Here is a 22,258-nt window from a genome sequence, read left to right as displayed (position 1 = left end):
ATTATTATTATTATTATTAAGAGAAAGGTCTTCCTTTTCTGTTGGTTCACCCCCCAAATGGCTGCTATGGCCGGCGCACTGTGCCAATCTGAAGCCAGGAGCCAGGTGCTTCCTCCTGGTCTCCCATGTAGGTGCAGGGCCCAAGGATTTGGGCCATCCTCCACTGCCTTCCCGGGCCACAGCAGAGAGCTGGACTGGAAGAGGAGCAACCAGGACAGAATCCAGCGCCCCAACAGGGACTAGAACCTGGGGTGCCGGTGCCGCAGGTGGAGGATTAGCCAAGTGAGCTGCAGCACTGGCCAATAAATCTCTTTTTTAAAAAAAGAAGAAATTAAGAAAGTCTTCTCTCACTCTCCCCTCCAAGGACACAAAGGACTGCCCTGAAGTCATGTCTAACTTTTATTCGTGTGAACAGTACTGTGTTTTATTTATCCTAACTAAAGCTGGGCATTATAAACTAGACAAATTCAGAATATGACCTTACAAAAAAAAAAAAAAAAGAATATGACCTTACACCAAAACTTCCAAGTGAACTACACCAACGCTGCAGTCCGCCCCATCCACAGCAACCTCGGAGGCAACAGGGAGCTCTCTGTGGCTGAGGGACAGCCTTCATGGCGGCCACCACTCCCCAGCTCAGCGTCCTGGGGAAAGATACGCGGCTTCCCTGAGCCACATCTGGTCATCGGGGGTAGTCACACCCTCCCCACAGTGAAGGACTAAATTAATGTGAGCTATTCAAGAGGTTGAGAAGAAACGTTAATGGCTGTCTCACACAGGTGCTCCTGTAATGACAGCCTCGTGGCAGAGGTGACAGTGGGGGATCCCATCACGGAGCAGCCAAGGCCGGGGGGAGAAGGCAGGACAGCCCCTTCCAAGAGCTGAAGGCAGAGGTCTGCGCCTTACCCACAACGGGCACAGTTTGTGAGCAGGTGCAGTCATTTCAAGTCACCATGCGGAGGCTCGGAAAGAATCGGTCCGACAGTGAGTACCACGGCGCAGCATTTGCCTCGGTGACAGGCACTTTCCAGGCCACCTATCCCTGACCAAGCAAACCAGAGGCCGCTCATCCCCAAGGAGTTTCAGCGCCTAAGAGCACAAGCTTAAGTTTTTTTAAATATGCTGAATGGTCCCTTTTATTATTATTATTATTACTACTACTATTATTATATTTTAAAGATTTATTTATTTACTTGAAAGGCAGAGTTACAGAGATGCAAAGGCAGAGCGGGAGAGAGAGGTCTTCCACTGCTAGTTCACTCCCCAGATGGCCACAATGGCCGGAGCTGGGCTAATCCAAAGCCAGGAGTCAGGAGCTTCTTCCTGGTCTCCCATGCAGGTGCAGGGGCCCAAGTCTTGGGCCATCTTCCACTGCTTTCCCAGGCCATAGCAGAAAGCTGGATAGGAAGTGGAGCAGCCGGACCTCGAACCAGTGCCCATATGAGATGCCAGCAGCTTCACCCGCTACGTCACAGTGCCGGCCCCCCAACCTTAATCTTCCTTTTGTTACTATTTCCGTGTTTAGGAAAAGAACACTTTCCATTATTCCCATATATAAGCCATTCCTGGGACCAGCACCGTGGCATAGTGGGAAAAGCCGCCGCCTGCAGTGCCGGCATCCCATATGGGCGCCAGTTCGAAATCCAGCAGCTCCACTTCTGATCCAGCTCTCTGCTGTGGCCTGGGAAAGCAGTGGAAGACGGCCAAAGTCCTTGGCCCCTGAACCCACGTGGGAGACCTGGAAGAAGCTCCTGGCTTCAGATCGCCCCAGCTCCAGCCGTTGCAGCCATTTGGGAGTGAACCAGCAGATGGAAGACTGTTTTCCTCGTTTTGCCTCTGTCTCTCTGTAACTCTGCCTTTCAAGTAAATAAATAAATAAATAAGCTGTTCCTTCCCTCGGTGGACTGAGAGAAAGGTCTGCCAGGCCGAGCCAGCAAGAACCTCCGCTGACCGGAGGTGACCGAGTTTCTGGGTCACCACCTCGTTTCGGGGACATTGTGTGCCCGCGTGCAGCACGGAGCGCGTCCCTGGGAGCAGGGCCGAGGCAGAGGCTCTGAGGCCGGCACAGCTGGCCGTGAGCACATGAGCAGTGCCCCAGCGCCCGAGTCTCGCTGTGTCCCATGGGCGCAGGCGGGGGTCAGCGGGCAGTGCGGGTCCCCGCTCCGGCCGCGGCTTCTCTCTGTCACTGTTGTGAGGGCTCAGCAATTTACAGAACTCACTCCCTCCTGCTGCCACCCACCCCACTTCCAGACGAAAACCATTTGTGTAACACCAATACTTAACTTAAGAAAGACATGCACTGCGGGGTTGTGATCCGCCCCGATGCTTCCCCACGACCTGCTCACATCCTCAGTGTGAAAACGATAAACAAAGCAAATTCATCTAAACTCCTGGGCAGTGCAGCTGACTGTTAAATGTAAGAATGGAATTCTAAACACTTAGCACATTCAGCTGTATGACAGAAAGGACATCTATGGATATGGTATTTTGTGAATGATCTTTCAAATAAAAGAAAACCTTACATAATAAAAAAAAAAAAAAAAAAAACACACACACAGCTATTCCTGTGCACTGTGAAACAAGTACTTCTGACTTTGAACAGAACTTTTAAAACGAGGAATGGGGGACATCACTGCAGGGTGCCGGGGGGGGGGGGCTGAGCGGTCTCTCTCCTGCTGCCCCGCCCCCACCACTGCAGGGAACAGGTTTCTCCCCCAGTAAGTAACTGCTCTCCCCCAGCTGTGCAAATACTATGTCCACCACCGCTTTGCATCAGGACACATCCTGCACACTTCCAAGGCTGCGGGTGGCCTGGGATGATTTTCTTTTCTTCCACCTCTAGCTCTCTGCAGGTCGATTAGTCTAGCAACCAACGTCTATGTCTCCAGGCTCCTGATACACCTCACGCAGAGGGAGCCGGCCTTGGAGCTGACCGTGCAAGCTGTCGCACCCCAAGAGAACAGCCACATGGAAGAGCCACACGTTCTGCACTGGGAAGCAGAATTGAGGAGGCCACGCAGTGCCCTCCAGGGAAACCCAGCACGACTCACAGCGCACGATGGCAGAAGCGTGTGGCCACGAGACGGCACACGTGACAGGGCGGTGGGCAGAGCCCTGGGAAGAGGATCCTGACTTACGTTTCTCGTCGTCAGCGTGTACCAGAGAGGCTGCCCTGGACAGCACATCCAGGGGCGTCTCCATTCCTGGCTGGAGCCTAGAAGGAAAAGCAGACCAGAGTTTAGACAGAACTCCGAAGGCTTGTTCAGAATTCTCGAGGCTGACGGAACGAATTCCCCACCCCACCTAAGTCGCTCTTGCAGGGGTGAAATTCTTCCCACGGGGAGCAACAGAGCAGACCTGGGTCGGGAGAAAGGGGTTGGGTTCCATTCCGTCAACTAAGCTAAACTCTGCCAACTCCAGGAAGCAGCTCCGCATCAGGACTGGGACAGGGGTCTCGTGAACGCTCATGCCCGTCCCATCTGTGCGTACAAGTGCTTGTGCCAACGCACAACATGCCTGCACCGACACAAGTCATACTAAAAGGCAGGTTAGGGAACGAAGCCTGCTCTGCGAACACAGCAGTCCCCACCACCCCGAGGTTTCCGTTGCGGCCGCGGCCGTCAGTTTATTAGTTTTAACGGCAGCTGCTATGATTCAACCATCGTGTTCTTTTGCCTCCCTCACTGAGAAGCTGCTACGCTGTAGGGGAGGGAGGGAGGCAGTGGAGGGTGGGGGACGGGGGTTCTTCATGACTGTGTAATTGTAGCTTGGAGCATGCAACACCCGAGAAAGGCTGGGAACCCCACGAGTAACGCTGCTGGTATGTTAAGTCCAGGAAGAATCTGTTTTCAAATGTCAAGTTTTGTACAACACCATACAGTCACCACCCTCTGTCATCAATTTATCCAGCAGCATGATTTTTCTTCGTAAGCCTGGATTTTTGCTTTTAACTATGTTTCCTGAAATTACAGCACACCTATAAAAGCAAAAAAAACAGACACAAAAAAGTGAAGGTGGAGGAGAATCCCAGGAAAGCAGACACCTCGTGCTCAGTTCCTGTTTCTGGGTTAGGGAACTGGCCCGGCCAACAGCTGAGGAAGACACCTTTCTCACTGTATCTCCTCACAGCCCGGCCTTTATCCGGCATTCTTCACGGAGAACCTGCTACCTGCATGTCAGTGGCGACATGTGGCAGACAAGCTTTTCCTTACAGTCCTCATACTTCAGGCCTCCAGAGGAACATCACTCTCTGTGATTCACTCCACATCTACCAGGTGCTAAGCAAAATGAGCACACCCTAGGATTTGCCTTTAGGGGACTTAAATCTATGGAGCAGATGTGTCTGCAAGAAGCCTAGTTAAAGCAGGACTTATTCACAGTTTTATGCTGGATGTTCCTAACTTGTAGGAAAAGAAAATTCTATAGCTGGAGCTGATACTGTGGCGTGGCGGGTAAAGCCACCGCTGCACAGCCAGCATCCCATTTGGGACTCAAGTCCTAGCTGCTCCACTTACGATCCACCTCCCTGCTATGGCCTGGGAAAGCAGCAGCAGATGGCCCAAGTCCCTGGGCCCCTGCACCAGCGTGGGAGACCTGGAAAAAGCTCCTGGCTCCTGGCTTGGGATCGGCACAGCTCTGGCCGTTGCAGTCTTTTGGAGAATGAGCCAGTGGATGCAAGATCTCGATCTCTCTCTCTGCCTCTCTGTAACTCTGCCTTTCAAATAAATAAATAAATCTAAATCTTAAAAAAAAAAAAAAAAAAAAGGCCGGCGTCGCGGCTCACTAGGCTAATCTTCCGCCTTGCGGCGCCGGCACACCAGGTTCTAGTCCCGGTCGGGGCGCCGGATTCTGTCCCGGTTGCCCCTCTTCCAGGCCAGCTCTCTGCTGTGGCCCGGGAGTGCAGTGGAGGATGGCCCAAGTGCTTGGGCCCTGCACCCCATGGGAGACCAGGAGAAGCACCTGGCTCCTGGCTTCGAATCGATGCAGCACACCGGCCGCAGCGACCACTTCGGGGGTGAACCAACAGAAAAAGGAAGACCTTTACTCTCTGTCTCTCTCTCTCACTGTCCACTCTGCCTTTCAAAAAAAAAGGAAAATTCTACAGCAAGCAGGTGTGGGGAACCTTAAAGGAAACCAGGTCAAGCCGTGTATAACCTTCCAGTGCTTTCAACATGAAATGCTGTGCCTCGAGCAAGGCAGAAATCACGCGAAATCTCACACTTCACTGCTGACTCTTTACCCCTGAGGGAACACTTTACGAAACACCAGTGTATTTAATAATGTTCACGGAAAACGGAACTAAAAGCTAAGTTTATTGTGGTAAAAAAAATTCTTAACATCCGTGCATGTCAATGGTACAGGTTAAGCACCCCGTACCAGCACAGGTTCAAATTCCTGCTGCTCTACTTGCAATCGGCTCCCTGCTGATGCACCTGGGAGAGCAGCGGAAGGGGGAGAGCAGTGAAGACGGCCCAGGGCTTGGGCCCCTGCACCCCATGGGAGAACCAGGTGAAGATCCTGGCTTCTGACTTTGGCCTGGCCCAGCCCTAAGCGTTTCAGCTATTTGGGGAATGAACCAGTGGATAGACAGAAGATCTCTCTCTTTCTCTGTCCTGTCACTCCATCTTTCAAATAAATAAATCAACCTTATGTCCACTTGCCCTGAACTTTCTCAAGTCCCCACATATTGGGTAAAGGCAAAATGAACAATGTCAAAGCAGTGTGATAAGCAAAATCTTACAGAAATACGAATAGGACAGGTCACAGTCAAAACACAGGTGTGCTAAAACTCTCGTAGACAAATACCTTCAGCCTTGGTGTGTAAGGTGAATATGATACATGATGAATTTCATGTTTAGACTTGTGCCTCATCCTCAAGACATCCCGTTAATATGTGCTCAAATATCCCAAAATCTGAAAAGAAAAAATCTAAAATCCAGAACACTGCTAGTCCTACGCCTCTGAGAGAAGTGACACTCACTGTTGTTGGGAAGGGAGGAATCCATCCACAGCTGCCAGCACTGGGCTGGAAGACGGTGAGGTGGGAACGGGGGTAATGGGAGGGGAACTCAGACCCCCAGCCACACCACGGAAGGGCTGAGGGCTCTGGGGGGATGTGGGCCTCACTTCAGAGGCAGTAAGGAGCCCCTGAACCTTCTTAAGGCAGGATATGGCTTGGTGGCCTGCAGGACCTGGGCAACTGTCCTGGAGGCACTGTGCACACTGACGCAAAGCCGGGGGAGGCACCAGCAGGGTGGACAGCTGGAAAGACAGAGCTATGGCAATGAGGGCCTTAGCATGGAGCAGCGGGGATTTAGAAAAATCAGAGACGGCGCTGACAGCTCGGCGGTGTGGACATGTGAGCACAAAGACAGCCTCAATCGCCCAGGAGGCAAAGGTACCCTAAACCCATCAAGTCTTCCTGCTCCAAGAAGCAGGCTGAGTGGATCCAGAGAGCAAACTCAGAGCACTCACACCTCCGGTCCCTGCGTGAGACACAAGAGATCGTCTCCCGAGGGTGAGCATTTGTGAACTTGCTCAAAAGTGGAGAAAACAGAGGCAAGCTTGGCATCGACCTTGCTCGCTCCCAAGAACTGGGGAACACGGCCACGGGTGCCGTCTGGGAGCTGCGTGGCGAGGCCTCACAGCCACGGTGGGAACGTCACCAACTGCATCACACAGCCCACGGCACAGCCCCCTGCTCTGCGCACCGCCGTGAAAGGAACGCGCTGCTAACCAAGCCCGAGAGAAAATGATGCCTTCACGAGACGCAGGAAACACAGCTGTGAGGCAGCGGCTGGCAGGACACGCACACTGCTATACAGTCGACTTACCTGCTCTCAGTAGGCGGAGCACAAATACACCGATATGATCGAGTGTCACATACTGTACACACAACCTGCACCTTCCGCCAGCCTCAACACGAAGCCCTGAGGACGGCAGTGCTCTGAGGTTACCGTCGCTACATCACTGGCCACAGGAGCTGATCCACTCCATTTTAATCTAACGGGACCATCGTCACACCAAGACTGCATTCCCCGGATTCCTGCGGGCCGGAAACGTCACCAAGCGGCCGTGCGACCGTGTACTCTTCACACGGGCTGGCCTCCCATCCAGGCAAGATCTGAGCGTCAAGAGATTCCGAGCAACTGCTGATAAGCACTCCACTACACAGTGCGGTCTGCAGAATCACTCCTTTATCTGCCCCATCAAGGAGAAGGGCGATGCTTTCACAATTCCAAACCCAGAGACACACATTAACATATGCCTTAACTTAGACAAATTATACATCGAAATAAGAACATACAGTATAAAAGCATCAAAGGAAAGAAGGAAACAGGTCCAGAACTCTAGATATTGCAACATAAGCTACTGTGAGGTCTAAATGCCCCCAAGCCCCAGAGGCAGGCCAGACTGGGGGAAATAAAACAGAACAATCCCCCGAGCAACTTACACTCAACCTAGGCCGGTAAGAGATTAGGTACCTACGGCTCATCTACAAGGCATCTGCCCAGCCACCTGCTGTATCTCCTCACGGAATCAGCCAAGTTTCAGTTCTCCAGCAAGTCCAGGTCAGCCAAGCGTCCAGAAGCTGCGGGGCAGCAGAAGATCCCTGCTCTCACGGTGCGATGACCTTGTCCCTGTCTGTGGACTAGGGTACTGTGCGGCCAAATTAAAGAGGGAAAAGAAAGGAAAAACAGGATTTAAAGCTACCTGGGTATTGTGTGATCACATAGATGATGTCAACTGAAGAGCTGGCCTGAGTGTCGGTTTTTATTTGAGGACTGTGTGTGGGTGTGTCTCTGTGTACATGTGTATGTGCATGCGTCTGTGTGTATGCATGTGTGTGCCTGTGTGGGTGTGTGTACATCTGTGTGCATCCGTGCCTGTGTATGTGCTTGTGTGTGTGTCTCTGCGTGTCTGTGTATGTGCTTGTGTGTCTCTGTATGTCTGTGTATGTGCTTGTGTGTGTGTCTCTGCGTGTCTGTGTCTCTGTGTATGTGCTTGTGTGTGTGCCTCTGTGTGTGTATGTGCTCGTGTGTGTGCCTCTGTGTGTGTCTGTGTCTCTGTGTGTGTATGTGCATGTCTGTGTCTCTGTGTGTGTCTGTGTATGCGCTTGTGTATGCCTCTGTGTGTGTCTCTGTGTGCCTCTGTGTGCCTGTGTGTATATATGCTGTGTGTGTGCCTCTATGTGTGCCTCTGTGTGTGCTTGTGTGTGTGCCTGTGTGTGTGTTTGTGTGTGTGTGCCTCTGTGTGTATGTGCATGTGTGTGTCTCTGTGTGTGTGCCTGTGTGTGTATGTGCTTGTGTGTGTGTGTGCCTCTGTGTGTATATGTGCTTGTGTGTGTGTCTCTGTGTGTGTGCCTCTGTGTCTGTGTGTCTCTGTGTGTATGTGTGTGTGTGCCTGTGTGTATATGTGCTTGTGTGTGTATGTTCTTGTGTGTGTGTATGTGCTTGTGTGTGCCTCTGTGTGTGTCTGTGTTTCAAAATCCACTGCAAAGGCTTCCTTCCTTCTGCGTTTCCCTCCCCAGCGCAGTCCCTCTCCCCACACCTGGGTGCAAGCTTCTAGCTTATCCTGGGACAGGCGTGTGGGTCAGAGGCTTGAATGAGCACCTGGGCAGGTAACCCAAGTCCATGCGAGAAGTGGTCAGTTTGAGGGGGGTGGTGTCACAACCTGGGCAGATTAGGAAAGAGCTGCAGGCTGCCCAGACAGGTGTGCGCTCTGCGTCACCAGGCCCTGAGCAGGCTCAGCGGCAGCAGGGAGGGAAGTGAGGAGTTCCTGATGCAGGCAACCTACAGGCTTCTGCAGGAGGCAGGTGTGAGATAAGGACAGCAGGCTGGTACAGTGAGACAGGTGGGAGACAAAGGCCAGGGCCCAGGCATTATCTAAGCCACCAAAGAACTAAGCAAATAAAGGTGGAAGATAGCGACACTAATAATAATAAAACAGAAAAAGTCTTCTGCATTTTACCTCTTGTACAACAGCCACAGCCCAACTAACCCAATAAAACACAGTGATAACGGAGGGGTGGGAGGAGACATCACGGCCACAGCAACAGCGAGAGGTCACACTGCACAGAGAACCAAACCAGCATCATGGCTGTGTGGGGGATCTCTGGACACGCACCTGAGTTCGAATCGGGCCCAGCCACTTTGTCCGTGTGACCCTGGGATGTGCGTGCACCCCTGTGTGTGTGTGTGTGTGTGTGTGTGTGCACGTACTTCCTCCTCTGTAAAATGAGATCAGTATTACCGCCCTTACAGGGTGCTCTGCGACATGAATGGGCTTCTTGGATGTTTTTAAAGAATCATTTGTCAGGCAGCCATTTAGCCGAAAGGTTAAGCTGCTGGTTAAAGGGGTTGGAGCTGTGGTGCAATAGGTTAAGCCGCTGCCTGCAGTGGCAGCATCCCATGTGGGTGCTGGTTCGAGCCCTGGCTGCCCCACTTCTGATCCAGCTCCCTGCTAGTGCACCTGGGAAAGCAGCAAGAGATGGCCCAAGTGCTTGGGCCCCTGCAAGCGCTTGGGAGACCTTGAAGAAGCTCCCAGCTCCTGGCTTCTGATCGGCCCAGCTACAGCCACTGCAGCCATTTGGGGAGTTAGGCAGCAGGTGGAAGACCTCTCTCTCTCTCTCTCTGCCTCTGCTTCTCTGTGACTCTGCCTTTCAAATAAATGACTAGATCTTAAAAAAAAAAAAAAAAGATGCTGGTTAAGACACCCACATCCCCGAGCACCAGAGTGTCTGTGCCCCATGCACTGCTCCGGCTCCTGACTCCTGCTTCCTGTCAGTGCAGACCCTGGGAGGCCGCAGCGATGGCTCCAGTAACTGGCTTCCTGCCACCCACACTGAGAACATGGACTGAACTCCCAGCTCTCAGCTTCACCCTGGCCCAGTCCTGGCCGGGACAGACACTTAGGAAGTGAGTCAGCCAATAGGAATGCGCTCCCCACCCCCCCATACCTCTCTGCCTCTCAAACAAATAAAAAATGTTTAAAACTCATTTGCCAAAACCTATGGAAATATGCTAAATAAACTGCAAAGTGGTCAAAGTGTACAACACAGACAGGCGCTGACCACTACCTCAGGCTCAGTGGTCTGGGGAGACTTCTCCAAAGACACGAAGGGAAGCTGAGACTAAAGGTGTGAAAGAACAGCCACGCTCAGGGGGCCACTGCCCTTGGCCAGTGTGCAAAGCCCAGGCAGAGCTGGGGCAAGGGCAGGGGCCAGCCAGTGCATCCCTGGGGCACAGGGTGCCATGACTCGGAGATTTCATCCCAGGCCAGCCTGCGTGGTCTCAGGACGACCTGCATGGCCTGGGGGTGCGGGTTGGGGGGGGTTGTTGCATCCAGCTTCTCTTAGACTCCTTATGAGCCATCACTGGGCTATGCGGCACCTCGAGAATGAATCTAAACAGATCCCAACGGTCTGTCTTACTCCTGTGGCAGTTTCTGCATTTTACTAGAGCCAAAAACCAAACCTGCAGCCACTGGACAGGCTCACACATGGCACACACCACCCCCATACCAGCAAGAGGAACGCGGCTGGGAAGGCTTAGCGCACACTGAAGAGGGGGTCCCCTCTGCAAGGCAAACCCGGTCCACCCACCCACCCACGTCTCATGGCTGTGGTCAGATGTGAGCATGACTCACTGCGAACACAGCACACACTTCGCGCAGTCTTGTTTTGTTTTTCAGGCAATGGGCATTCTATTTCCTTTGCCAGCTCCAAATAACTTAGGGTTGAGGATCGGGGAACAATAGGCCTCAACTCTAAAGCTGTTAAAATTTAGGGGCATTACCAGAGCTGTGGCGTAGCAGGTGAAGCCGCCATGTGCAGTGCCAGCATCCCACATGGGTGCCTGTTCGAGTCCCAGCTGTGGAAGATGGCCTGAGTCCTCTGACCCATGTGGGAGACCAGGAAGATGCTCCTGGCTTCAGATCGGCCCGGCTTCGTCATTTGGAGAGTGAACCAGCAGATGGAAGATATCTCTAACTCTTGTCTCTGCCTCTCGGTAACTGTCTTTCAAATAAATAAATAATAAAAATCATTTTTAAAAAAATTTAGGGGCATTCAATGCGCATGACAAGCTCAGCCATCAATTAGAAAGCCGTGCTTCTGGCTTGCCACACAGAATTGTCCCTTTTTGGTCAACAAAGGGGCATCTATCTTGGGAACAGAATTATGGGGTGCATGAGACATTTTTTTCGAGCAAGGGAATGGAATTCTCAGATACATCATGGAAGCTTTCCAAGGAGATCTGTGAAGTGAGAAGTCCGTGGCTCCCGGGCAGCAGTGCCCAACGGAGCAACTCAGCAGGGGAACGAGCCCAGGGGGCACCGACGTGGCGTTCCTGCCGCACCAGCACTCGGCCACACGTCAGACGCGGGAAGGCCTGACTGCCACAAGCACGCCGTTCCCTGATTCCTGCCGGGCCTGTCCCACCACCAGCCCACACTCTACTCCCCCAACAGCACCTCGTCCTGGGTGAACCAACTCGGTCTCCGTCGATCCAGGAGGGGCCGGCTGTGCTACCGCACATGGGGACACGGCCTTCCTCCCCGTCAGGAAGTGAGAGGCGTTCACTGGGAAGCTCTCCTTTCTCCTACACCCCGTACCGCGCACCACACACTTAGCGCACGCCCAAGGACAACTCACTCAGCTGCGACTGAGAGGCAACACCTGGCCCAACTGTCACCAGCCTCTGGTGGACACAGGCCACGGCTGCTTCTCGGCTCCAGCATCCTCCCAGCTGGCTCCTCCCCAACAGCACCACCAAACCACACCAACCAACTGCACGAAGCACGCACACCCCCCTTAAATGTCCAACTCTCGGCCCACCCCGCTCTGCTCTCTAAAAATCCAGGTGAATCAACAGAGCCTGGAGCGGGCGCTGTGGCCGAGAGGGTTAGGCCGCCTGCCACACCAGCATCCCCTGTTAGCGCACTGGTTCCATTCCCAGCTGCTCCGCAAATCAGTGGAGGACGGCCCAAGTACTTGACCCCCTGCCACCCGTGTGGGAGACCTGGATGGAGCTGCAGGCTCCTGGCTTCCCTCTCTGGCCCACCCCTGGCTGCTGCAGTCATCTGGGGAGTGAACCAGCAAAGTGGAAAACCTCTCGTTCTCTGTGTCTCCCTGTCACTCCGCTTTTTCAACAAATAAATAAATCTTTAAAAATAAACAGAGGCAGAATTTCAGATCAGAAAGCCTACGTTCGAGCCCTGCCTGCACACTTCCACTCATTCCACCACCTACCAACCACTGAAGGCCAATTACGCCCCAGGCTTTGTCCGTCACGCCTGAGAGTGACAGCCCGGGCTGTCACTTCACCTCTCCAGGCCCGCGTCTTCTCCCTTACAGCCAACGGTAAGGGCACTGCCTAAGACTGTCACGTATGCTCATCACGTGGACTGACAACATGACTGAGAGACACCTTACACATGAGATGAGCAACGGATTCTCTCTCTGTCCCTCCCTCTCCCACCACCGCCACCTCACACCCTACAGCTCACACCCACCTCGCACATTCACACAGGCAACCTCCCTGGATTCTCATCACCAAGCTGTGAGCCAGGACAAACCGCCAAACATGACAATTTCCCTTCTACAGAGGAAAATCCCAAGTGGCTTCCTGAAAAAAGCAAGACTAAAATCCAAGTCTCCTGGCCCAAACCCAGCCATCCTGACCACTCGCAAGCTGATCTCCATAGAGAGTTCTGGGAGACAGGCACAATTGTTTAGCTGAAAAAGCTAAAGAACCAGACACCCAAGACTTCTGCCCAGCACTCCTTCCGCCCGTACACCCGAACATGTCATAGGGCGGTCACAGGACAGACAGTTCCTAACAGGCAGAGGGAAGCAAGGCCTCGCTCACCACCCCGGACTTGCGAGACAAGGACTCGTGCAGTTCCGTCTGCAGTAGCCAAGGCAGATAAGAGGACCGTCGCCACGGGCCCCCCAGAGGCTGAGCTGGCGGGAATGACCCTGGAACCCTCAGGACTCCGGGCTCCAGAAGAGTGTCAGATGAGGAAGGATGACATCCACTTAGTCATGCTCAAGAAAACCTGCTATTAAGTGCCAGTGGCTAACTGTCAGGGCTCAGTGAGCGGCATCTCCAAACCTCCACCTCCAGGCGGCACTGTGGCACGGCAGGGTAAGCCGCCACTGGCAGCGCCCACGTCCCATACGGAAGCACCGGTTCTGAGTCCTGGTGGCTCTGCTGCTGATCCAGCTCTCTGCTAAGGAGCCTGCAAAGGCAGCAGATCATGACCCAAAAGCCTAGGCCCCTGCCGTTCCCATGCGGGACCAGAATGGAGTTCCTCACTCCTGGCTTCCGCCTGGCCCAGCCCTGGCTGTGGCAGCCATTTTGGGGAGTGAATCACTGTATCAAAGATCCTTCTCTGTGACTCTTTCAAATAAATGAGTAAATATGCCTTTAAAAAAGAAAACTTTCACTTTGGTGCACTCACCCTGTGAAATAAAAGCAGTCCTATTCAAAACGCTCTCCCCGTTCTCATGTTGCCGGACAAAGGGCATAAGCAGATGGATGCTTCCCCATCCCAGCCCTCCCGCCTCGGCACAGGCAAGAGTCAGTCAGAGCTGGGACAATGCTCAAGGACTTGCCAGCTTCTGCTCACACCCAGTGACTCCTGGAACCTCACTGGAAAGACACGTGTCTGCAACGTGAACATGCGCACAGGTTCCACGTCTCGATACCCAGAGAACTACTGAACACACTGGCTTCCCCCAGGTGACAGCCGCACTAGCACAAACCACAGAGCAAGAGCTCCCGCGGTCCTAGCCACCGAGAGACGCTGGGGTGCTGACACAGGCGGGGACCCTTCTGCACGCTGGGCACCGCTGCCCTGCAACCTCTGCAGGAGGCGGCAGGCCCACAGGTCGAGCGCCTGTCAATGTTCCGTCCTCCAAAGCAGGGCACCTTGGAGCTCACCGCCACGGCCTCACGGCGCAGGGAGAATCCGGCCAGCTCCGGCTGAATCAAGGGTCAGCAGGGGGGACTCCACGAAGCCTGAACAATGCTCACCTCCGACGCTGGAGGTTTCCTGATGCCAAGGACGTGATACGCGGTCACCATGACAACCCTGGCACCAGGAGCTAGTGGGCAGTATCACCACCCGCTGCCTCCAATCCTCAGTTAGGACAATGGAGTCTGGTAGCATAGGCAAAGTGCCCCAGGTGCAGCCGAGGGCCACTGCGTCAGCCTCAATATGCAAAACCAAACATAGGTCATAGGTTATAGGTCACAACACGTCTCGGGACCCTCACGCAAGGCCGCCTGATGCAGGCGTGAGACTTGTACTGCTGGCTCAAGTTCACCTGTCTCCCTAAAGTGCCCCCTGGATGGTGACTACACAGCCCGGCTGAGCCTAAGGTGGTGGGGGAGTGGGGGTGGAGTGTCAATTCTCAACTCTTTGAAGAGAACACCACTTCCCACCATTTTCCTCACTGTTGCAGGCACAAACCACAGTGGGCCACACAGGGCAGGCATTCGGCATGGCAGCGAAGGCACGGCTCGGACGTCCACGTGCCATACTGCAGTGCCCGGGTTTCAGTTCTGTCTCTGCTCCAAGCCCAGCTTTCTGCTGATGCAGACCCCAGGAGGCAGCAGGTCCCTGCCATCCATGTAGGAGCGCAGGACGGAGTTCCTGTCTCCCAGCTCCCGTCTGCCCCAGCCCTGTGGACTGCAGACATTTAGGGAGAAAACCAGCAGGTGTGAGCTCCCCCCACCCCACTTTTCAGATGAATTATATTACATGTGTTTAATGAAGTATGCTCCTGTGAACCTCTCATTTTTCAGACCTCAGCCTTCACTGGCACCACGTGTGGGAAAAGCGAACTCTTGAGCATCTCAGGTGTACTCTGACGCGCTTGTTTTTCCAACTCTGCTGTCTGGAGTCTCGTAATGCCCTGTGTGTGCACAGGACTGAGGTGCCACACCCTCTCAGGGACCCACTACTACCAGCACTAACAGACATGAACTTGCATCATAATTTAAGCACCCTGGGTCTAACTCTACAGTGTTCCCAAATGTCAACTCTCAGCCTTTTCAATGCCTAAGTCCCCTAATGCACGACACACTGGGTCACAGCCCAGGAACCATCAGGACATGTGATCATCAGTTCTCATTACCCAAGGTGGTTCTAGTCCATCAAACCTCCGAGAATCCTGAATGACTGATACTGAACCACTGTCTAAGGGAGTTAGAGGGTTATAGCCCTCCCAGCCGCGGGTCACTTTTTCGTCAACTGACCAATACAGAGCCTTATTTTATGTATGTTTCTACTTGATGACACCTTGTTAGACTCCACGGTTGACTCACTAACCCTGAACCCACAGTCTACAGCACCACAGCTCATGGCGGAACCAGTCTTACCTAACACATGCATTTCTTCCCCAAGGTGCAACACAGCCTTGGAACACTGGCTAGCCCCTCAGCACCACACTGGGGGCTGTAAAATCAACAAAAGCACACCTGTTTAGAACAAGGAGTGAACCAGGAGGCAGGGCAGGGGCGTGCCCTCGGCCCAGCGGATAGGGGGACCACATCCCACATCAGAACACCTGAGTTCAGTTCCTGCCTCCAGCTTCCCACCTGTGCAGACCCAGGAGGCAGCAGGTGACGGCTGAAGTAACTGGGTCCCTGTTACCCCAGCAGCAGACCCAGACCGAGTTTCAAGCTCCAAGCTTCCGTCCAGCCCAGCCCAGCCCAGGCCATTGTGGGCATTGCAGTACACCAGTGGATGACGGCTCTCTTTCCGCCTCTCGGATACACAAATCAGAATGTAAAAGCAGAAGGCTGGGTACTGCCTTGGTTGACCCCAGCTGGGAAAACATGCGCTCTGAGAGTCAAGTTCTTCCACACGCAGCACGCGTCCACAGACGTCCACCAAAGCACTGCCACAAAGACATTCCACAGACGTCCACCAAAGCACTGCCAAACACGGCGTCTGGGGCTACAAACGCACTTCAGTGAGGGGCACATTCACGAATACACAACCGCACGTAACAAGGATCCACGGTACCTGGCCATCACACCTGAGGCCCGAGAGGCAGAAAGTCCGGTCTACAAGGTTTTCCTCCTTCGCCAAAGAGCGAGTACACCGTGTCCCAGGCAGACAAAGCGTCTCTGCTTCCAGTAATCCTGCTCTCCCTCCCCTCCTACCTTGGCAGTCAGCACCATTAAGATTTAGCAACCCAGCTCCTAAGTGTTTTGTTTTGTTTTAATGTGGACAGGTCCTAAATTGGCTACAGACTGCTTGGCAGCATTTGCTTTATTCTTCTATTAAAACTCCCAAATTAACTTCAGGCAGGCTCCCTGCAAGAATTACAAATGCAGGAGCTGGTGTTGCCACACGGCAGGGAAAGCCACAGCGTGAGACGCTGGCATCCCACGTGGGTGCCAGTTCAAGTCCCAGCTGCTGCACTTCCAATACGACCCCCTACTAATGGTCTAGGGAAAGCAGCGGGGGAAGCTGCTTCAGCCTGGATCACTGCTGGTGCCATAACTATCTGGGGAATGAATCACCAGATGATCGATCAATCTCTCTCTCTCTCCCTCTATTTTTAAAGAGTTACAGAGAAACAAATAAATAAAACTTTAAAAAAAAGAATCACAAATGACGTGCAGGAACAAGCACCTGGCTTAGCAGTTAAGGCCCAGTCCCATATCAGAGTGCCCAGGTTCAAAGTCCAGCGTCTTGCTAATGGGCACCCTGGGAGGCAATGGGCCGTGGCTCAGGTCCTTGGTCTCCTGCCACCTACCAGATTAAGATCCCGGTTCATGGCTTCAGCCTGGCCCAGCTCTGGCTATATGGCATTTAGGGAGTGAACCAGTGGATGGGAGATCTGTCCCTTAAATAAACAAATAAATAAAAAGAAAAATTCTTAAATGTGCTTTAGTTAACCTAGCTTGCCGAAACTTAATCTAAGAAGAAACTCTTTCACCAAGTTCTCACAGCTGTAACATCTCACCTAACACAATCAAAAGACAGCTTGAAAAATGTGTTAAGGCCAGCATACAATGCCATTGTTTTAGTAACATTAAGATTTTTCCCATGTATTTGAATTTACCTCCTGCATGTACTATCTCTAGAATATCATCAAGTCATATTAAATGTTGCAAAACAACTTTAATTATTCAACTTACTACTTCATTAATTCATAACTCAAAATTGCACGGCTGGAACTGACATAGCAGAGCAAGTTAAGCTGCTGCTGCACACACCGGCATCCCACACAGGAGCACAAGTTCAAGTCCCAGCTACTCCACTTCTAATCCAGCTTCCTGCTAATGTACCTGGGAAAGCAGTGGAAGATGGCCCAAATTTTCAGGCCCCTGCCACCCATGTAGCAGGCCCAGATGGAGTTCCCGTCCCAAGTTTGGCCTGGCCTAGTCCTACGTGTTGTTGCTATTTGGGGAGTAAACCAGCATTTTTTTTTTAAAGAATTATTTATTTGAAAGTCAGAGTTACACAGAGACAGGGAGAGATGGAGAGACAGAGAGATCTTCCATCTGCCCAGATGGCCCCAATGGCCTGGGCTGGACCAGGCTGACACCAGGAGCCAAGCGCTTTTCCTGGGTCTCCCACCTGAGTGCAGGGGTCCGAGCACCTGGGCCACCCTCCGCTGCTTCCGCAGGCCATGAGCAGGCAGCTGGGTCAGAAGTGGAACAGCTGGGACTTGAATCAGCACCCATTTGGGATGCCAGCACCAGGAAGAGAGGCAGCCAAGTCTTCCTGCCGGGAGACGAGGGCGGCCAGGCTGAGCCCACGGGAGTCGCGAAGGCTTTCCCGTGACTGCAGGTTGGGAAGAGAAATTGTCGCCTCCCCAGCTCAGGTAAAATCAGGTCCACCTCCGCGGGGGGAAGCGGGGGCACCGCGCTGAGTGCCCATCTCGGATCTTCTTGTTCATAAATCGGACCATCGCCCTGTCTGAGGGAGGAGGGCGGTGAGAGGGGCTCGCCCGAGACCTGGGGGAGGCCCGCACCTCTCCACAGACCCCGCGCCGGAGCCGGAGGCGAGTCCACAGTCCCGGAATGCGGTCCGCGCCTATTTATAGCACGACTGTCTTCCTAATTGCGTGGTGTTTTGGTCAACCTAAGAATTCGTTTGCATTCCTTTGCACGCGCCAGGCAAAGGCACGCTGCCCACAGTCGCGAGGAGCCGCCGGCGCCACGCCACGCCGAGGAGACGAAGCCGCAGTAACCCCGCAAACCCATCACTCGGATTCTCCGCACCGAGTTTTCGCGAGGACCAAGCCCGGGACCAACGCTGCCGCCCGGGCCACCCCCGGTTCCGCCGCGCCGCCGCCCGCGCCCGCCCACGAGGGCCGCACGCGACACCGCGAACCCCGCGCGTCCGTGGGCTCGAGGACCCCGGGCGGCCGAAGTGTGCTGTCAGTCAGCACTGACCGCTTCTCGCCAGGCCACGCGCCGGCCCGCTGGGTGGCCAAGGGGGCCAGGGAGAGCGAGCCAGACGCCCCGCACAGCGGGAGGCGGCGGACCCCCGGCCCCGCGCAGGGCCCTGGCGAAGGAAGCGTCCAGAGCCGCGGGCAAAGCGAAAGCGAGTTTCTGATCGCGGACCCCGCGCGTTCACGAGACCGGGGAGCCGGGCGCCCGTCGGCGGGACCCTGCGCACCGGCCCGAGGGGGGGCAGCACGGTTTCGGGGAAAGGGCCCTCGGCCCCGACCGGCGCGCGCCGCACGCAGGGCCCCGCCGACCCACGCCTCCCAGCCTAGGCCGCCCGGAGCGCGCGCGCGCGCGAGCGCGGGACCCCTGCCGCGGCTGGGCCTCCGCCTCCAGGGGTCCCGCAGGCCGCCCCCCAAGAGCACCAGCCGCCGCCGCCTCCCTCCCGCGGGCGCTCCAGTCCCGCTCCCGGCCACCCCAGCCGCGGCCCGCCCGGGTCCCACGGGCGCCCGGCTCCCCAGCACTCACCGCCGGGCGGCCTCTGGGCCGGCGGGGCCCCGGCGAACAGCGGGGGCCGGGACCGCCGGGCACGCTCGGGGACGCGCGAGCAGCACACTCGGGGGCGCGCTCCCGCACCGCAGGGGCCCCCAGGACACACGCACGCGCAGACGCGGGCCGCGCGCCGGGCCGGCTCCGCGGCGGACGCGAGCGCGGGAGCGCGAGGAATCCCTGGAATGAGGCGCCGCCCGCCCTCACCCGGCCGGGCCAGGCCGGCAGGCCACGCCCCCGGGCACGCCCCTGCCGCTCAGCAGGTGGGGCCCGGACTCAGGTGAGGCCGGGGGCGGGGGGAGGCGGGGCGGGGCCTCGCTGTCCTCCCCCGCCCCCGCCCCGCGTGCCCACCGGGCACCGAGAGCCTGCGGTGCAGGCGGAGGGCCGCCCGCCGGACAGCGCGCGTGGCCCCGCGGGCGCACCCGGCCTCGCACTCCCCCGAGGCCGGCGGAGGCGCACACCTTCGGGGTGCAGGCACAGCCCCAGCTGCCCACCGCTGCGGGCCGGGCACGTCCCCCTCGAGCCCAGTGGACACAGCACTCGGGACGCCGCGGCCCCGGGACCGGCGTCCGAGTCCCCGCGCAAGGCCGCCCTCCCCGCGTCTCCCGGCCGGCCACACACACCTGCGGAGGTGCGCACGGGCGCCGCGCGGATCAGATGCGCCGCTGCGGGCCGGAGTCGTGGGACGCCGCTCGGCTCCCTGCCATCGCAGCCGCTCAGCCTCCCCGGGGCGCTGGGCTGCGCCCCCGCGCCGCTGCCCTCCCTCGCCCGAGGAGGAAGTCCCGGAAAATCCACGCCGCGCGGGGCTGGCGAGGGCGGCGGGGCGCTGCTAATGGGCGCAGGTTCTCATTACAGCCCGGGCGCGGGCACGTGACCGCCCGGAGACAAGGCCTGGCTTTAATTTTTTTTTCCCCTGTCGGAGATTTGGGGGCGGGGGCCTAGCCCGGTTGTTTCTTCGTTCCGCCGCAGCTAAGAAAACATTCGCTTAGCGCGGCCAGCCGCTAACTTCGTGAAACCGGTGGAGGCTGGCCTGGCTCCGCCCCGCTTCCCTTCCCGGGGCTCCCCTCGGGCAGCTCTGGCTTGTCTCGGTTGGGAGCGACCCTAAAAACCGTTCCCGCTTCCGGGGGTGGGGGTGGGGGTGGGGGCTGCAGCATTCAGCCTGTTTCCCTGTCTGCCGCCCCACTCAGTCGTATAAAAAAAAAAAGAAAAAGCCACGGCGCGCTGTCTCCCTGGACCCTGATCCTGCTGCACCTTCAGGTCAGGGAGGTTAAATGGTTTCGTGAAACAGGTGGAGGGGTTGCCCAGCACGCCGGATCCCACCCTAGAGTACGGAGCTTGAAGCTGGGAAGGCGCCCGGTCTCCCCGGGCGGGCGTGTGTTCGCTCGGGCCATGTTTTAGCTCATTCACGGTGTAAGAGAAGACCTGGGCAAGATGGCCAAGTAGGGGGTCTTCACCCTGCCAGGGGGTGAAGAACCAAGGACGCCATGTGGCAGACCAGGAAAAGGCTTTGGGATTCCAACAGACCCGGATCTGAACCCAAACGCGGCCTCTTTCTTGGTTCCGGGACGCTGGGCAGGTTGCCCAGCCTCAGTTTACTCATGCGTGACAGCCCCCGGGCCTGGGACTGTGTGCACTGGATCCGTGGCCGTTTGCTGCTTCTCTCCTGCAGAGCACCATGGCAAAGGGATAGGTAAGGGATCTGCCCAAATGCTGCCAGTTAGAAAAACGCTCCCATTGCACGTTTACCAAACCGGCCCGGGGTTTGCAGAGCACTCCCACAGCCGATTATCTCATCTGACCCCCATGACGGCGCTGCCCTCAGTTTGCTGCCCTGTGATTTCCACGTTGGGTCAGGGCAGAGGTCCCAGGGCTGCCTCTTTAATCTCCATCACTGCTGAGAGAGAGCCTTCCTCGGGGCAGACGGCCTTCTCCCGGGCATGTGACCGGTCTTCGACCCTGGCAAGAATTATTCTCGCTCCTCGCCTTACATCACCATTAGTGTGGACTTAGCACTGGCCACATCGAAGCACGGCCATTTAGCAGGAGAGAGACATAGGAAGATGGGATGATTTCCCGTCTAGGGGGACTCGGACGGGAACGTGGCACACACAGGGAGAGTGTCACACGCTGACCTGCTGCACTGTGGACGAATCTGGACAGTGTCGCGTGAGAAACGTCAGCTCCCAAAAGGTGGCATGCGGCACAGTGCTATGTTGGTGGTGTTAAAAAATAAAATGGAAAATAACTTCAGGAACTCATATACCACCACAGTTTCAACAAGCTCATTTACAATTCATGGTTTGAAAAAGAAACCAGGTGTGGATTCCAAAATGGACCACACCAAAATAAACATCTTGTGCTTCCGTATGTTCCACAAACTCTTTGAAAGTTCCCCTGTACCTGCAGTGAGGTTATATGCAACAGGCCAGCGATGTGGCACTGCCACCGCCTGCAACACCAGCTTCCCACATCCGAGTGCTGGTTGCAGTTCCAGCTGCTCCACCTCCAACCCAGCTTCCTGGTAATGCATCTGGGAAAGCAGCAGAAGGTGGCACAAGTGCTCGGACCCGGGCCACCCATGTGGGAGATCCAGATGAAATTCCAGGCTCGGGTCAGTCCTGGCTGTTGTGGCCATGTGGGGAGTACACCAGCAGGTGAACACTCTCTTTCTGTGTTTCACCCTCTCTGTCTTTCTGCCTTTCACATAAATACAAATAAATCTTTTTAAAAAAATAAATATAAAACGGAAGTCAGGGAAGGTTGATACCAGGACTCAGGGTCAGGGGGAGAGGCAGGCCTGGGCTTGGATGAGAGGTGGCCATCGGGTTCGATGTAGGGTACCGTCAAGGTCCTACCTGTTGAGCAGTGAGTTCACAGATTCACCATTCAAGACAAGTACTTAGGGGCAGGCATTTGGCCTAGCAGCTGAGGGGGTCCACGTCCTATATCAGAGGACCTGGGTTCCATCCTCAGCTCTGGTCTGTGACTCCAGCTTCCTGCTAATGCACACCCTGGGAGGCCCAGTGATGGCTGAAGTCACTGGGCTCCTGCCACGCACCCATAGGGGAGCTTAGCTCTAGTGGCCTGACTCAGGTATTTCAGGAATGAACTGGCAGATGGGCGTACTTGCTCTGTCTCTCCCTGTCTGCTCCCACTCCTAGCCTCTCAAATAAATAAAAATAAAATGTTTGCAAACATTTATTTATTTTCACCTACTTGAAAGGGAGAGTGCCAGAGACAGCAAGAGGTACCCTCCATTGGCTGGTTCACTCCCCAAATGCCCACAACAG

The 22,258-nt window shown here is 55.4% G+C and overlaps 1 protein-coding gene across 3 annotated transcripts in view; it reads right to left on the bottom strand.

The window, feature by feature from the left end:
- VGLL4 (vestigial like family member 4) overlaps positions 1–19,886 on the bottom strand; it is a 166,380-nt gene extending 146,494 nt beyond the window's left edge. The window contains exons 1-2 of one of the 3 annotated variants that reach the window (XM_051851714.3): positions 19,592–19,886; positions 3,138–3,214 (exon numbers count right to left, since the gene is read on the bottom strand). In XM_051851714.3, the coding sequence (XP_051707674.2) occupies positions 3,138–3,201 (64 nt within the window). In that variant the 5' untranslated portion in view covers positions 3,202–3,214; positions 19,592–19,886. Of the gene's footprint in view, positions 1–3,137; positions 3,215–18,947; positions 19,148–19,591 lie in introns of those variants that run through there. The other 2 variants (XM_089306669.1, XM_051851713.3) reach the window with 2 other exon arrangements.
- Positions 19,887–22,258: the final 2,372 nt, after the last annotated feature.

Source organism: Oryctolagus cuniculus, chromosome 10, assembly GCF_051225735.1.
Source record: "Oryctolagus cuniculus isolate XC-2025 breed Fujian yellow rabbit chromosome 10, ASM5122573v1, whole genome shotgun sequence".
In the NCBI taxonomy this organism is placed as follows: domain Eukaryota; kingdom Metazoa; phylum Chordata; class Mammalia; order Lagomorpha; family Leporidae; genus Oryctolagus; species Oryctolagus cuniculus.
The sequence above is the reverse complement of the archived record's forward strand: the minus strand, read 5'-3'. Positions and strand labels throughout refer to the sequence as shown.